General features: G+C 42.2%; 1 protein-coding gene across 1 annotated transcript in view; it reads right to left on the reverse strand.

Annotated features, from left to right (window-relative positions):
• LOC120060180 (unconventional myosin-VI-like) overlaps positions 1–18510 on the reverse strand; it is a 123923-nt gene that overhangs the window by 57400 nt on the left and 48013 nt on the right. Inside the window, exons 9-14 of the mRNA XM_039009311.1 lie at positions 14145–14200; positions 13958–14055; positions 13498–13662; positions 11897–11977; positions 6534–6714; positions 4050–4194 (exon numbers count right to left, since the gene is read on the reverse strand). Coding sequence (XP_038865239.1) covers positions 4050–4194; positions 6534–6714; positions 11897–11977; positions 13498–13662; positions 13958–14055; positions 14145–14200 — 726 coding nt within the window. The remainder of the gene's footprint in view (positions 1–4049; positions 4195–6533; positions 6715–11896; positions 11978–13497; positions 13663–13957; positions 14056–14144; positions 14201–18510) is intronic.

The following is an 18510-nucleotide window of genomic DNA, read 5'->3' on the forward strand; positions in this document are numbered from 1 at the left end:
AAAATTAGAATTAAAAACAGGTTCAGCCCCTGACCGTGATCTTGCAGAGTTACTCCACCTCAAGAACTGCATTTGGCGAAAAGGCCCGGCACACGCATACTGCATACTTAGACTGACTGGCTCTCGTTCAGGCAAATGATAAATAAGTACACTCCGGAAGGCCAAAGTTAGTTACTTTAAGGAGCAGTACTCTCTCTGTGGGTCTAACACCAAGAAGTTCTGGAAAACGGTTAAAGATCTGGAGAATAAACCCTCCTCCTCACAGCTGCCCATGTCCCTTAATGTTGATGTGGTTGTTTCTGACAAGAAATACATGGCTGAGCTTTTAAATCACCACTTCATTAAGTCAGGATTCCTATTTGACTCAGCCATGCCTCCTTGCCCATCCAAAATGTCCTCATCTCCCATCCCTTCTAATGTGACTAGCCCCGATGCTCCTCCCTCTTTTTCCCCTGCCCCGCTACAAAGTTTCTCCCTGCAGGCAGTCATTGTGTCCGAGGTGCTAAAGGAGCTCCTTAAACTTAAACTGTTCTAGGCCTATTTCTATTTTACCCTGTTTATAAAAAGTGTTGGAAAAACTTGTCAATCAACTGACTGGCTTTCTTCATGTCTATAGTATTCTATCTGGTTTCCGCTCAGGTTATGATGTGTCACTGCAACCTTAACGGTCCTCAATGTCACCATTGCCCTTGATTATAAGCAATGTCGTGCTGATATTTTTATTGACTTGGTCAAAGCTTTTGATACGGTAGACCATTCCATTCTTGTGGGCCGGTTAAGGAGTATTGGTGTCTCTGAAGGGTCTTTGGCCTGGTTTGCTAACTACCTCTCTCAAAGAGTACAGTGTATAAAGTCAGAACATCTGCTGTCTCAGCCACTGCCTGTCACCAAGGGAGTACCCAAAGGCTCAAGCCTAGGCCCCATGCTCTTCTCAAATTACATCAGCAACATAGCTCAGGGAGTAGGAAGCTCTCTCATCCATTTATATGCAGATGATACAGTCTTATACTCAGCTGGCCCCTCACAAAATCCTGGGTTAAACGCTCTACAACAAAGATTTCTTAGTGTCCAACAAGCTCTCTCTGCCCTTAACCGTGTTCTGATCACCTCCAAAACAAAGGTCATATGGTTTGGTAAGAAGAATGCCCCTCTTCCCACAGGTGTGATTACTACCTCTGAGGGTTTAGAGCTTGAGGTTGTCACCTCAAACAAGTACTTGGGAGTATGGCTAGACGGTAGACTGTCCTTCTCTCAGCACATATCAAAGCTGCAGGCTAAAGTTACATCTAGACTTGGTTTCCTCTATCGTAATTGCTCCTCTTTCACCCCAGCTGCCAAACTAACCCTGATTCAGATGACCATCCTGCCCATGCTAGATTACGGAGACATAATTTATAGATCGGCAGGTAAGGTTGCTCTCGAGTGGCTAGATGTTCTTTACCATTAGACATCAGATTTGCCACCAATGCTCCTAATATGACACATCACTGCACTCTATACTCCTCTGTAAACTGGTCATCTCTGTATACCCGTCGCAAGGCCCACTGGCTGATGCTTACTTATAAAACCCTCTTAGGCTTCACTCTCTCCTATCTGAGATATCTACTGCAGCCCTCATCCTCCACATACAACACCCATTCTGCCAGTCACATTCGGTTAAAGGTCCCCAAAGTGCACACATCCCTGGGACGCTCGTCTTTTCAGTTTGCTGCAGCTATCGACTGGAACGAGCTGCAACAATCACTTAAACTGAACAGTTTTATCTCAATCTCTTCATTCAAAGACTCGATGGACACTCTCACTGACAGTTGTGACTGCTTTGCATGATGTATTGTTGTCTCTACCTTCTTGCCCTTTGTGCTGTTGTCTGTGCCCAATAATGTTTGTACCATGTTTTGTGCTGCCACCATGTGTTGCTACCATGTTGTTGTCATGTTGTGTTGCTCCCATGCTGTGTTTTCATGTGTTGCTGCCATGTTATGTCTTTGTCTTAGGTCTCTATGTAGTGTTGTGCTGTCTCTCGTCGTGCTGTGTGTTTTGTCCTATTTTTATTCAATTGTTTTATTTTTAATCCCAGCCCCCGTCCCCGCAGGAGACCTTTACCTTTTGGTAGGCCGTCATTGTAAATAAGAATTTGTTCTTAACTGACTTGCCTAGTTAAATAAAGGTTAAATAAAATATATACAAAATAAATGGTCCTTCTGGAAAGTTCTCCCATTTCCACAGATGAACTCTGGAGCTCTGTCAGAGTAACCATCGGGTTCTTGGTCCCCTCCCGTACCAAGGCTCTTCTCCCCAGATTGCTCAGATTGGCCGGGCGGCCAGCTCTAAGAAGGGTCTTGGTGGTTCCAAACTTCTTCCATTTAAGAATGATGGAGGCCACTGTGTTCTTGGACCTTCGACACAATCCTGCCTCAGAGCTCTATAGACAATTCCTTCGACCTCATGGCTTGGTTTTTGCTCTGACATGCACTGTCAACTGTGGGACCTTATATAGACAGGTGTGTGCCTTTCCAAATCATGTCCAAATCAATTGAATTGACCAGAGGTGGACTCCAATCAAGTTGTAGAAACATCTCAAGGCTGAGCAAAGGAAACAAGATGCACCTGAGCTCAATTTTGAGTCTCATAGCAAAGGGTCTAAATACTTAGATACGTAAATAAGGTATTTTTTTGTTTATGTTTAATGAATTTGCAAAAATTTCTCTAAACCTGTTTTCGCTTTTTCATTATGGGTTATTGTGTGTAGATTGATGAGGATAATGTTTTACTTAATACATTTTAGAATAAGGCTTTAAAATAACACAATGTGGAAAAAGTCATGGGGTCTGAACACTTTCCGAATGTATTGTATTTAGCCATGGAGCACGTTCTGATTGGCCAGTGAGGGGTCAAGCCCCGACACACCTTCAACTTGTTTATTCATCAAAAGACAGCTCTTTCGCGTCAGTTACTGCGCCCATAATTCTGGTTGTGAAATTAGCAAAAATATTTGAAACCCCCCTTACCTATAGCGCTACCGCCAGGGCTTAGATTTTCAATTCGTTCGTTGAGCCCTGAGTGTATAAGAATTAATAAAAACGAATAGTAATTTGTGAATGGCCAGAGATTAATATTGAGTAAGGATAATGAAATTATTGAGTGCTCATTCCACATGAACGGAGGATTGAATTGTGTGTATGGGTTACGTCACATAAACAGCTTTATAGAAGACTAGATCCACAATGTACTAGTCTTAGTTAAGTTTTAAGCTTTTCCCTCTTATGCAATCCATCTAAATAAATAACATTTACATTTAAGTCATTTAGCAGACGCTCTTATCCAGAGCGACTTACAAATTGGAAAGTTCATACATATTCATCCTGGTCCCCCCGTGGGAATTGAACCCACAACCCTGGCGTTGCAAGCGCCATGCTCTACCAACTGAGCCACACGGGACCAGGGTAATAACGGCGGCTAAGCATGGCCCAAATGGGTTTAAGAGCCAACAGGACTATTACTGTCGGCCAGTGCCATAGTTGATTAAACAGTATAGATGTAGCCTATACGATTAGCCCATTAGCCTCTCTACTGACTGGGTCCATCGTAATGGGGAGACGTCAACATACGTAGCATCAAGACAGAGCATTACGCCACACAGTCACTGTATGGGAATACGGCAATTTCACGGCTGGCCAACAAAAAGTGTAATCTTTCATCTTTTCTCAGCTCCACATACCAGAGCCCTGCACTGAATTCTGAAACAGTTGAAACTCCCTCTGGCCCATGCCCTCGACACTTTGAAACCCTTGAGGGGAGTGAAAAGTGTACTCGTGGGGGAGAAGGGTATGAAATTGGAATTCAGCACTAATCTTCTTCACCACACCACAACGTTGACCCTGGCCTAAACTAGTAGATAAGGGCAGGATGCTAAGTGAAGCAGTAGTGGATTTACAATCAATTAGGATTTTACTATTTTATAGTCTATGATTGTAAATTGGTGTACAATTCAGTCTATGACTGCGAGGAAACCAATAAAATCTACTCATTTAATTTAGAGGTATTCTTACTTGATAACTGTTCCTTTTGCGCCCCCTGCTGTTGTGAGCATGACCCTGGTGGTGAGGCTGACTCTCAGGTCTTCCTGGTCCAAACCCAGCAGGTCAGCACAGTAGGCTAGTGTCGGACTGGACTGGTTCATCAGGATGCAGCCGCCTGGAAACACACACACAGGCACAAGTAGACACGCATACGCACCACACACACACACAGAAATGATTGGTGCGCACACAAAGAAACGGGCAACTTCCATCATGCCACTTCAATTGGATTTTGGATGGATTCTACTTCTTTCTTTCTGCTGCCTAGTGCTTGAATACAGCATCTCACGGTGAACACACGCCACACATTCTGCAGACGTAATGGCTTCATTGCAGGCAGTGAAGTCGGCCTAGATAATGTCCTGCAAAGACAGGAAGAGGGTGTGATGGAGGGAAATGGGCAGATGTATCCATTTCAGAGGAGCGAGAGCACCGTGCGATGTTCCAGGTAATATCTGCTCTCCAGGCAGTACTCTATTACATCATCCATCTTCAGCTTGAATCATGACTTTTCCTATCTGTCAGATGCATTTCAGCACTTCTGGGTCAGTTACATTATAGGAGAGTGGTTTCAGTTGAGCATGTTCTTTTCAATGGGTCTACTTCCAAAGTGGGACAGTGAGACCCGACAGAGAAGAATGTGTCAGCAAGGGGTGGGGAGTAGAGGAGAGGAGACGAGAGGAGAGTAGTGTAGACAAGAGGAAAGAAGAGGACACTAGAGGAGAGGAGACTAGAGTAGAGGACACTAGAGGAGAGTAGAGGAGACTACAGGAGAGTAGAGGAGACTACAGGAGAGTAGAGGAGACTACAGGAGAGAAGAGGAGACTACAGGAGAGAAGAGGAGACGAGAGGAGAGTAGTGTAGACGAGAGGAAAGAAGAGGGGACTAGAGGAGAGAAGAGGAGACTACAGGAGAGAAGGGGATACTACAGGAGAGAAGGGGAGACTACAGGAGAGAAGAGGAGACTACAGGAGAGTAGAGGAGACTACAGGAGAGTAGAGGAGACTACAGGAGAGAAGAGACTACAGGAGAGAAGAGGAGACTACAGGAGAGAAGAGGAGACTACAGGAGAGAAGAGGAGACTACAGGAGAGAAGAGGAGACGAGAGGAGAGTAGTGTAGACGAGAGGAAAGAAGAGGAGACTAGAGTAGAGGGGACTAGAGTAGAGAAGAGGAGACTACAGGAGAGTAGTGTAGACGAGAGGAAAGAAGAGGAGACTAGAGTAGAGGGGACTAGAGTAGAGAAGAGGAGACTACAGGAGAGAAGGTGAGACTACAGGAGAGAAGGGGAGACTACAGGAGAGAAGAGGAGACTACAGGAGAGGAGACTACAGGAGAGGAGACTACAGGAGAGGAGACTACAGGAGAGAAGAGGAGACTACAGGAGAGAAGAGGAGACTACAGGAGAGAAGAGGAGACTACAGGAGAGAAGAGGAGACGAGAGGAGAGTAGTGTAGACGAGAGGAAAGAAGAGGGGACTAGAGTAGAGAAGGGGAGACTACAGCAGAGAGACAGGGGAGACTACAGCAGAGAGACAGGGGAGACTACAGCAGAGAGACAGGGGAGACTACAGCAGAGAGACAGGGGAGACTACAGCAGAGAGACAGGGGAGACTACAGCAGAGGGGAGACTACAGGAGAGGGGAGACTACAGGAGAGAAGGGGAGACTACAGGAGAGAAGAGGAGACTACAGGAGAGAAGAGGAGACTACAGGAGAGAAGAGGAGACTACAGGAGAGAAGGGGAGACTACAGGAGAGAAGGGGAGACTACAGGAGAGGGGAGACTACAGGAGAGAAGAGGAGACTACAGGGGAGAAGAGGAGACTACAGGAGAGTAGTGTAGACGAGAGGAAAGAAGAGGAGACTAGAGTAGAGGGGACTAGAGTAGAGGAGACTAGAGGAGAGAAGAGGAGACTACAGGAGAGAAGAGGAGACTACAGGAGAGTAGAGGAGACTACAGGAGAGTAGAGGAGAGTCGAGAAGACTAGAGGAGAGAAGAGGAGACGAGAAGATTATTATTGGTAGTTTGACTGCGAGTATTTGATGAAATGCACGCAGCATCATATCTTGATATGGCTGAAACATTCTGAGTATAGCAGCACATTTATGAACAGGGATATAGGCTGCTGAATATAGCCTATTCACGTCGCATGTTGTTGGAAGACCAAAGCGAAAGTCATTTGATGTTCGGGACACACAAATGATTCTTCTTGACAGTCATAGATGGATTTAACTTTTTCATAGATGCATTTTTGGCCAATAAACAAATTACTAGCATGGACACGTGGTTTTGTTGAGGCGTTTTAGTTTGTTTGACATTTGGCAAATGTGAAACCAACTGAACCAAATGAAAAAAATAAGTAATGTAATAAATAACCAAACTGAATCAAACTATACCTCTGAGCTATGTGTGAAAACTCGTTAAGAGAGAGGTTGTGTAGGTAACTTGATTTACCCGATGTGCTCCCAGTCTCCTCAAAGTCGACGTTGCCCAGGTGCAGCACCCCGGCCACCACCCTGAACAGGTCCAGCTTCTCCGTGTCGTCCAGGCCAATCTTCTTCATGGCCCCGCACATCCTGTTGAAGTCTCCCTGGTCGTCCAGCAGAAGGTCCTTCAGGGCGCCGAGCTTCACATGCTGGAAGAAGGTGAGACTGGAGAGTCAGGATACTGCACCTGGGCCCGTATTCACAAAGAGTCTCAGAGTAGGCGTGCTGGGGACCTGATCCTAGATCAGCACTCTTTGTGAATACAGGCCCTGTACTAGTTAAGGTCAGGAGTCTTTCCAGCATCATGTGGCCTGACTATGGGAAAACTCCTGGTCCCTTGTAGGCTGTCATTAGTCGTGTGAGAGCCATCACACACACAGCAAACTATCCTACTGTATGAACAAGACTGCAGTGATACAGTAGGCTTCACTGACTGGGACGAAGTGGATTTATGCCCACTCTTCATGAACGCGCACATTGTGAAATCTGTCATTACATTAAAATAGCTCATTCTATTTCTCTTATGCATTTTGCCTTTTCTTTCTAGAAGCATTATACTGCACATGACTATATTATTATTTAGCTCCTTTGTTAGCAGTAAGCTACAGTTTACAGTTCTCTGTTAGCATTAAGCTACAGTTTACAGTTCTCTGTTAGCATTAAGCTACAGTTTACAGTTCTTTGTTAGCAGTAAGCTACAGTTTACAGTCCTTTGTTAGCAGTAAGCTACAGTTTACAGTCCTTTGTTAGCAGTAAGCTACAGTTTACAGTCCTTTGTTAGCAGTAAGCTACAGTTTACAGTCCTTTGTTAGCAGTAAGCTACAGTTTACAGTCCTTTGTTAGCAGTATACCGTTCTTTGTTAGCAGTATACCGTTCTTTGTTAGCAGTATACAGTCCTTTGTTAGCAGTAAGTTACAGTTTATAGTTCTTTGTTAGCAGTAAGCTACAGTTTACAGTCCTTTGTTAGCAGTAAGCTACAGTTTATAGTTCTTTGTTAGCAGTAAGCTACATTTACAGTTCTTTGTTAGCAGTAAGCTACATTTACAGTTCTTTGTTAGCAGTATACCGTTCTTTGTTAGCAGTATACAGTCCTTTGTTAGCAGTATACCGTTCTTTGTTAGCAGTATACAGTCCTTTGTTAGCAGTATACAGTCCTTTGTTAGCAGTATACAGTCCTTTGTTAGCAGTATACAGTCCTTTGTTAGCAGTAAGCAACAGTTTATAGTTCTTTGTTAGCAGTAAGCTACAGTTTAAACAACGGGTGGGTCTAATCTTGAATGCTGATTGGTTAAAACCGCATTCCAGCCGGTGTCTATTCCACAAGTTACCACCGGCTAAATCTATGACGTTAAAATGCCTATTTACTCTGTTCCATCTGACCGTGCAATAAGCACAGCCAGGCACTGTGCACACACCATCTCCACTATAAAAAGCATCTAGACATTATCTCACATTTCTTTTAGACAAACATTTAGTTTTCAACACCAGAGATTTGTATAAACCTTGCTGTCTGTCTCTCCGACATTTGTAACATTGTTTCAATATTCAAATTCGATCTCCAGCTGTCTCATAGTAATGAACGTGTCGGGAGTCTGGACGAGACAGACAGACAGGCAGGCACTGTTTCTCAGCCGGTCTAAATCATTAATCTGCCATCATTTTTATGGATCTCTACAAAGAAATGTTAATTGAAAAAAGGTGAAACAAAGTGCAGCTAGTTTGCAGTCGTTCCAGCTTCAGTTTGAAGTGATTGTGTTAGCTGTGTTGTTGGCTAGCTCCTCTGAGCAACAGTGTCCTGAGGAGTAAAGCACATTATCTATGCCAGGTGAAATCGAGCCTCATTTGCTCATTGTTATGGATGTATCCAAATAAACATCACTAGAAAACAACTTAAACAAATGCAAATGCAGCTACTTTTATTCTGGCTGCACTTTTTGACTTGGCTGTAAGTTAGCTGTAGTTGGCTAGCTAGCAAGCAAGGGATAAGAACATCTCAGGCATAACAACACTTGTGCCAATATATCCTCCAAACACCGGTTTCTCAGGCATTATCACTTAAATATACACTGAATTTACAAAACATTAGGAACACCATGCTAATATTGAGTTACACCCCCTTTTGCTCTCAGAACAGCCTCAATTCACCCGGGATGGACTCTACAAGGTGACAAAAGCATTCCACAGGGATGCTGGCCCATGTCAACTCCAATGCTTCCCACAGTTGTTTCAAGTTAGGTGGTGGAACATTCTTGATATGAGAAAATGTTCAGCGTGAAAAACCCAGCAGCATTGCGGTTATTGACACACTTAAACCGGTGCGTCTGTCCCCTACTACCATAACCCGTTCAAAGGCACTTAAATGTTTTGTCTTGCCCATTCAACCTCTGAATGGCACACATACACAATCCATGTCTAGATTGTCTGAAGGCTTAAAAATCCTTCTTTAACCTGTCGCCTCCCTTTCATCTACACTGATTTGAAGTGGATTTAGCAGGTGACATCAATAAGGGATCATAGCCTTCACTTGGATTCACCTGTTCAGTCTGTCATGGAAACTTGCAGGTGTTCCTAATGTTTTGTCCCTCAATGTAGTTTATGCCCAGTTCAGAAGGAAAATGTTTGTATGGAAAAAGTAGTTTAATATAAACTGTTGCACACATCAATGTGGCAATTTACCGGTCTATAGCCTACTCAAAGAGTGAAACGCTGTTTCTGTGCAGAGAACCATCGTTAACACCCACAATTAGAAACTCTGTTAAGTTCATTCTGTTAATGTTTTCCTTTGTTCATACTTTCCACGTTGTGTCGGAGTGCCGTGTGTCCCGTCTGGGTCATTTGGGTTGTGCGTCAGGAGCACGCACATCTACACACACTGTTATATGTTACTGGGTTGCCGCCATTCGCCGGTTCCATTCATTATTAATGCTATTTAACGTGTGCCAAATTTAAAGTGTACATGGAAGTGGTCACGTCTGTTTTAGACAGAATGTATGTAATGAGGTAATTACAAGGAAGCCAGATACATTTGTATTAGCCAGGTGTTGGTGTTCTATTGCCCTACATATTGGTATGTTCCAGGAAGTGTACCGTGGGCTTGTTTTGGAGAGTAATTAAGTTCTGTTTTAGAATTAAAGTGGTTAGGCTCCTTGAGCCAGGTACACCCCCCAAGCTACAGGGTAAGCCTGTTTTAAGCTTAGTGCATATTATTATTATTTTTTTAACCTTTATTTAACTAGGGAAGTCAGTTAAGAACAAATTCTTATTTTCAATGACGGTCTAGGAACAGTGGGTTAACTGCCTTGTTCAGGGGCAGAACGACAGATTTTTACCTTGTCAGCTCGGTGATTCGATCTTGCAACCTTTAGGTTACTAGTCCAACGCTCTAACCACTAGGCCACCTGCCGCCCTGCCGCATGCAGTTTGTTATTTTGTTTTGAGAAGTAAGTCTATTGTCTACCTGTTTTGTAAATATTCATCGCCGCTAGCACTATTGAACACTGTGAATAAATATGGACACCTTTGCACCAGAATTTTCGGCCGCCTTCTGAAAATCTGTCCTTAAGACCGCATCTCTGCGTTACCTGTTTCACACTGACATATCAAATGCTCCGTCTCACTATCCCAGTATCAGAAATTAGAAATCCACCACTGACAGATATAAGCAGAGGTATAGAAAAGTACAGTGGATTTGTGATTTCAGGTTTGAAGGAGGGCTGGAGGACTTGGAAGCAGAAACAGAGGCACACCAAAGCGAATGTCACAGTGTTTCGTTGTTCAATACTACTACGGCAGGGATTTTTCTGCTATTGAAATCCCAAATAGTCACCAAAAATATATATTTGGGATGGAAAAACACCTACAGTGTAAACTTAAGACTAAAACCAGATAAACTATGTAGAAAAGATAATGGAACTATATATTTATTTTTATAATATAATCTTTCAGAACTAGCAATCACCAAAATCCAAGCGAGACAGTCGGGAGAATTGAACATGTAAAAAATAAATGTATGTATAGTATTGATTTTGTAATAATGTTTGAGCAAAGAACACAGCATTAGCCATGGCAAGATGCTTAGAATTGCAGGAAATGATCTTTAAAACTGCAACATTTTCTCTCAGCTTCATGGCAAAATGTCTAGAATGGCAGGACATTAGCTATAAAACTGAAACAATTTCTCTCAGCGCCATGGAGAAATGTGTAGAATCGCAGGAAATTGGCTTAACATTTTTTTTTTTATCCACTGACCAGTCATAAGTATGTATCTGTAACAATATCTATTTAGACTGAGAATACACCACACTGTGACATTCTGAGCCAGATAGAAACTAGACAACAAAGAATAAATGGCAAAGCCCCATCCATGCACATTGATAAAGAAACATGCTCTGCATAAGGTCCTGCTTGCACTACAATCCCATGCATGTGAAGCTGAGTCTTTCCTCAGGGTTTACATGGTGAATAATACACGGAGCGTCTCCTACAGAAAGCGTCATCACCTTATTATCCTGCATTACATTGACCCGAGGCAGGGCAAAGAGACGCACAACAACCTTGATTAGTAACACGCCAAGTGTCATGAAATCATTGCTCTCTCAACACACTGAATAGAAGCTGTGAAAAGGTACACTTGGTTAATTGTCAAAATGGTAAAAACATAGACCAAATCAAACAGGCCTACATAGGAATATAACAATTCACACATAGCCTACAAGAGATTGGCCAGACTTTCAACTGTGCCAATGATTCTATTTATTTTCCATTTTTGTGCACAATAAATGTTTAATAAGCAAACAATGATACATGTTCCTACTTTACACAGTGAAATTTATGTATTGGTAAAACACCCGAGGGACAAAAATGGTGCGTTATTCTTATGAGAGTTAAACAACACAATTAATCACATTACTTGCATGGGCAAAATTATAATTATTTTCACATCTTACATAATTTAATGAAAAAACACAGAACTCAACTAATTCATAAACAACAAATTCTCATTTGATTTGGATTTCCCCCCCCCCCAATTTCCATACGTGCAATAATTTACTCAAGAGCTTTCTCTCATATCAATGTTCAGTGAGCGTACAGTACAATAACGTTTGCAACGCAAGTTGTTTATTTCTGAAGACAAACCTTGATACAGTTTGGCATGAAAACCTGTCCCAAAAAGTCTATATATTTATACGACTAAATAAATGACTACTCAGTCCTTAAAGTTCATATTCACATTCAATTCAAAGCCATTTGTGGCACTATCAAGCACTACCAGCTGTGAAGGCCCTGACTGGTCAGAGAGGTAAAACAGAATAGGCTGAAAGGTACAGTACCTCAGGACTCTTGCGATTCTGCATGATCTGTTTGTCTGTGTCCTTGCTGGCAAAGTATCTTGTGCATCCTCGATTCAAATACTACAAAGACAAAGGAGAACACACACAAACAATTAGCATTCAAGAAATAACCTAAGTGTAGACACACCGTATAAGCTAAACTATGTTGGATATGTTTATAAAATTGAGAGATATAGACGTCGGCAGAATATATAACTTGAATGAGACTGACGACGACTTGGAACAAGAGACCTAAAGTGGTTTATGTGCAAAGTGAATGAGGTAGCATTAGGGATAAGTGCTTTTTTATAGCAGGTTGGTCGTGTATACCTATCCTCAGCCAGTATCTCTGCTCTCTCAACTCCAGTATTGATGCTAATAAATGATTTGTTTAATTTAGCAATTAATACATTTGGTAGAGTAACAATAAATTCAAGAACAGTGGCATTGCTTTTTGTCATGTTCAATGAACTATCTATTATGTAAACGTGGCTTCACGGTTGGCTTGGTTTTAATTGCATTGGAATTAATTGCCTCTGTTGATGTGACTGTCTCCGTGGAGACTTGATATAATCATACTGTGAAAAATACCCAAAACAACAACTATAGTTGTTGAAGCATTGTTATAGCATTGTTTAGAGCGCAGGTGAAATTAACCAAATAATTTAGGTAATCCCCTAACACCTTTAGTGTGTTAGTTCTAGAACACCAATCACAGTTCTATTACATCACAAATCCCATATTCACAAAAATACGCTTAGTTACACTGGGGGCACAGCTGGAACAGAGAAATGCCTAACAAATACTAAGTAGCTGCAGACTCTCTCCACCTTCAAACACAAGTAACAGACTTTAGTTCATTAGATACAGCACACATGACATCTAGTGGTCATGTAGAGAATAGCGTAACACTACTGACCAGACATAGGCCTGTATTTGGGTCAGTTGAGAACATGGTGGAAAGCCTGTTGTCTAGGACTACTTTTACACTATTTGGCAGCAAGATTATGTCAAGAGGAAAAATGAAGACACAGTGATGCCGAAACTTTGGTGGTTTACCCAATAAATTACTGGGAGCTTGTAATATAGAGTGTGCAACTAGTTATTTTTATAGCATACAATTTATTCGCCATTAGTCAGCACCTCTACACTAAATAATTGTCTCTGGGTGTGTGCCAACTCATGCTTTTTAGTGGAAAATGTCCAACTAAAAAAGAAAAAAGACACTGGAAAATTTCCACCAATGACACGACTGACGATTCAATTAAGTTTTTCCATTGACACAATTTGCTTCACGGTGGAAGAATTTGGCAGCGGGATCTGTGCTGCTTCATTAGGCAGGGAGAGGAACAGACGACCATTAGGCAGGGAGAGGAACAGATGACCTCCCTCTCTCAAAGAACCCAGTGAGGCATGGGGAACAGGGCTATTTGCAGCTTTCTTTCAAAAGGACTCATCCATCCATTCTCTCAACTTGGTATGCAAAGACTTGACGCTCTCTGGTTACACTCTTCAGTGATACACTGGTCGTGCTCTGTGTGTGTGTGTGTGTGTGTGTGTGTGTGTGTGTGTGTGTGTGTGTGTGTGTGTGTGTGACTGACCCTGAAGCTGTCAGGGGAGTCAAGGTGCAGCTTCTGTCTGATGTCTTCAGAGGCACCGGCACACAGCCTGTAGAAGATGTGGTAGTTCCTCTCCTCTTTACTCTGCATGCAGATCCTTGACTTTTCCAGCAGGTAGTGGGACACGAAGCCACCTACCACATTATTCTGTTACAGACACACACACACACACACACACACACACACACACACACACACACACACACACACACACACACACACACACACACACACACACACACACACACACACACACACACACACACACACACACACACACACACACACACACACGCCGGATGCATACACACACAAAATGTGGGCCGATGAAGCAACAATGAAATTGGCCAACACGCTGCAATGCATTATGTACATTGAATTTGACCAAAATACTGAAATTCCTTATGACGAAAAAAAAAATCCACAGAAAATGATGGCTAACCTTTTCATTGAAGTGGATTTCCACAAATTTTCCAAAACGACTGCTGTTGTTATTCCGGACTGTCTTGGCGTTTCCAAAGGCCTCAAGCAGGGGGTTTGCTGAAATTCACAAGCACAAAATAAGTATTTGGGATCTCTTCAACTTTAGAAGAGTAAGTATGATTAGGAAGTTATATGTTAAATCCTACCTTCAACAATTCTCTCATCAATATCTTGCCCGGTGCCGTATGACGTTGTTAAATATCTATGGGATGAATGTCAGATGAAGACTAACAACAATCCTACAGTATATGAAGTTAATGTTTGGACATGAGGTATACTACAGAAACCATGGCTTACTCATTGACAACCAATGTCATTATACACAACACGCTAAGTTTGGTTAAAGGTAGAATCAAGTAGATGACATGGCAAAGAACTGTAACGCCTCACCCACACAGTTACACAATGTATTATGTGTATGTGCTCTTCATGGTGTTTCAAAGTGGTAGCTACAGGACTAGGGCTGTTACGGTGACCATATTGCCCCCACACCGGATGTCACGATTCATGACCGCAGTCAAATTCCACCTGACCGTTGAGTCCCGGTAATCTACTCCTATGTGCGCTGTAGGCTACATGAATGGCTCTGATACGTTGGTATTACCCAACTCGCTAACAACCGCCAGGTCGGTACTCAGTGCCCCATTGTCTCTAATCACTCTGACATCAATGCAAATATAATGGAAAATCACATCAAACAATTATCATCAAAACAGTATTAATCTTTTGAAATTCACTGTTAGACTACATTGTTTGACCTCACTGTGATCAATCAAGAAAGAAGTGCAACAACAGGTTGAAACTGAGTGGTTTTGGGTTCGGAGAATATGAAATATACTTATTCATATCACTGATGGAGTGCTACACTAGAAGGGTCTACACTAGAAGTTAAGGGTTATAGGAGGAAGGTATATAGTGTGTGCAACTAAGCTTGGAATGTGTTGAGTGCAGGGAAGCGATTACATGTGGCAGACATTGATAAGGGGAGAGAGCCATGGATTAGTGGTGGAGGGGGGTTGAGGTCAGGTCAGGCATTGATAAGGGGAGAGAGCCATGGATTAGTGATGAAGGGGGGGATTGAGGTCAGGTCACCTTTTGGGAATAAATAAAAGTTTATGGCCCGTATCACTAGTGTCCTGCCTAGCAGTAAAGAACAATGTTTGTACAGATGGGTAGGAGGAGACTCAGCCTAGGAGGAAGGGTTAAATATCAGTGCTTGTGTGAGAATGTTTTTGTCTGAATGCAGCTGTATTGACCCTCTGGGAAGAATTAAACTTGGTTAAGCTTTCATAATGTCCGTTGAGTGTTTTACTCAGAATTAGAACAGTGGAAAGAATGGTTGTTGTGGATCTTATTTCAATTCCAAACAACAAAATGGACAGCTTTCTCTAAGGTGATTATTAATTCTAAACATTTAAGTTGCCGCATGTAGAACACCCAGACCCATATTAGAGCTTATGCACACGCCTATAGCCCAAGCCCGAAAGAAAAACCTGATTTAAAATAATGATTGTGCCTTTATACAATACATAGCCTAATAGACTACCGCATATTGCGCAATGTAGAAAAACATATTTAAGATGTCTTTAGTACATTTGGTCTAGCCTATACAGGGCATTCGAAAAGTATTCAGACCCCTTGACTTTTACCAAATTTTGTTACATTACAGCCCTATTCCAAAAATTGATGTAGTCTCCCCCCCATCAATCTACACACAACAGATCTACACACAAATGACAAAGCAAAAACAGATTTTTAGAAATTTTTGCAAATGTATTAAAAATAAAAAAGTATTTAGACCCTTTACTCAGTACACCTTTGGCAGCGATTACAACGTGGAGTCTTCTTGGCACACCTGTATTTGGGTTTTATCTCCCATTCTTCTCTGCAGATCCTCTCAAGCTCTGTCAGGTTGGATGGAGAGCGTCGCTGCACGGCTATTTTCAGGTCTCTCCAGAGATGTTTGATCGGGTTCAAGTCCGAGCACCGGCTGGGCCACTCAAGGACATTCAGAGACATTGTCCCGAAGCCACTCCTGTCTTGTATTGGCTGTGTGCTTAGGGTCATTGTCCTGTTGGAAGGTGAACCTTCTCCCTAGTCGGAGGTCCTGAGAGCTCTGGAGCAGGTTTTCATCAAGGACATCTCTGTACTTTGCTCTGTTCATCTTTCCCTCGATCCTGACTAGCCTCCCAGTCCCTGCCTCTGAAAAACATCCCCACAGCATGATGCTGCCACCACCATGCTTCACCGTAGTGATGGTGCCAGGTGTCCTCCAGACGTGACGCTTGGCATTAAGGCCAAATAGTTCAATCTTGGTTTCATCAGACCACATAATCTTGTTTCTCATGCCTTTTGGCAAACTCCACCCGGACTGTCATGTGCCTTTTACTGAGGAGTGGCTTCCGTCTGGCCACTCTACCATAAAGGCCTGATTATGGACCATCTCTGCAGCAGTCCACCAGAGGAACTCTGGAGCTCTGACAGTGACCATCGTGTCCTTGGTCACCTCCCTGTCCAAGGCACTTCTCCCCCGATTGCTCAGTTTGGCCGGGTGGCCAGCTCTAGGATGATGGAGGCCACTGGGTTCTTGGGGATCTTCAATGCTGCAGAAATGCTTTGGTACCCTTCCCCAGATCTGTGCCTCGACACAATCCTGTCTCGGAGCTCCACGGACAATTCCTTCGACCTCATTGCTTTGTTTTTGCTCTGACATGTACTGTCAACTGTGGGACTTTATATAGACAGGTGTGCCCCTTTCCAAATCATCTCCAATCAACTGAATTTACCACAGGTGGAATCCAATCAAGTTGTCGAAACATCTCAAGGATGATCAATAGAAACATGATGCACTTGAACTTAATTTTGAGTCTCATAGCAAAGAGTCTTCTGTTTTTTATTTGTAATAGATTTGCAAACATTCCTAAAAAACGTTTTTTCTTTGTCATTATGAGGTATTGTGTGTAGATTGATGAGGGAAAAAATATAATTTAATACATTTTAGAATAAGGCTGTAACGTAACAAAATGTGGAAAAAGGCAAGGGGTCTGAATACTTTCAGAATGTTTTGTAGCACAAAACAAACTCAAGTAATCGCCTTTGAGTATGGACTGTAATATTATGCATACTGGAAGGACTGGTTACCGTATGCTAAGCTCCAAACGTTCTATCCATTAGTCTGGGAGAACGTAGGCCTATGCGATGCTGTTGGTACATTGATTGTGCAGGGCGGCTTACAGAGTAGGCTAGTTAGCCTACAATTACAGTGAATTTGTATTTGAATTTGGATAGTCTAGTAATAAGGAATTTCCATAATTAATAGGCTGACATTACATTTAGCTACAGAATGTCTCACCACCGTGCGTTTCCATCTCCTCCTCTCTCTCCTTCATTCCTTTCTCCAGCGTGCAGTGAGGGACTGTCAACAGTTTAATGAAATTTGTTTTGTTGTGAAAACATGTTACTATCGATGTTCTCAAATAGATTTCACTTGGTTTCCCACATTAAGCACTGGGTAGCTTCAGGAACAGGGTTGGAGAGCCCATGGCATGCAGCGTTTGGGCAAAATATCACCTGTTGCACAGTGAGAGTCTGGCTGCTCCTCAAACACTGGTTGATGCGTAGAGTGAAATAAGGGTTCTTATAAGCCCAGATATTTCTATATGAAATCACTTGTGAAAGTAGAATTTTGATGGTTGCCACTAAAAAGAGGATGGTCCCAGCTTTCTACTGCTACTATATGCATTTCTTAGCTGCTAATATTAAGCACATTGCTCCACTGTAAAACCAGAGTAGTATACACGGCATGATTGAAAAAGGAACCGGGAAGACACAGCCTCCATTCACTATTCAAGTGCATATGGACGACATGTATTTTTCCCTCTGCCACTGTTCCTGCCCATTTGATAACGGGACATTCTAAATAAAATGTAATGTCTTTACTAATATAAGATTAAATTGAGAATAGTTTGATGGGTGAGAATATGATCACTTGAGAGAACAGCGTATTAAGCCTGAGGCCAGGAACAAAGCACAAGCTTTTTTGCAACTTTTTCAAATCATAAATATATAGTTGATTCATGCAGCCCAAGGTTTGTATAATTCACAACTAACGTGGCATAACGGACCTATTTCAAATAGCCACTTCACTCGCTCGGGAATAGGAAAAATATCCATTCTATTTCATTCAGCTGAGATCAATTATATTCTTCTTACTACAAAATCATAATATAAAATAAATGCCACAGGATTTATAAGCATACCTTGTCTGCTAAATGAACTAGATAATAGATTTAAGCATATATTGTCAGCTAATGAACAAGTTAATGGATTTATAAGCATATATTGTCAGCTAATGAACAAGTTAATGGATTTATTGTGAAAGTGTGTGTAAAATGTATTTATTAGTCTATTTTTAAAATGTAGATGTTTCAAAGGCGGGCGTCTGCTGCTTGTATGAGTGGAGGCCTGGAGATGCTTAACGTGTTTATGTTAATTAGCTGTCAATTACCGTGA

Source organism: Salvelinus namaycush, chromosome 15, assembly GCF_016432855.1.
Source record: "Salvelinus namaycush isolate Seneca chromosome 15, SaNama_1.0, whole genome shotgun sequence".
Taxonomy (NCBI): Eukaryota; Metazoa; Chordata; class Actinopteri; order Salmoniformes; family Salmonidae; genus Salvelinus; species Salvelinus namaycush.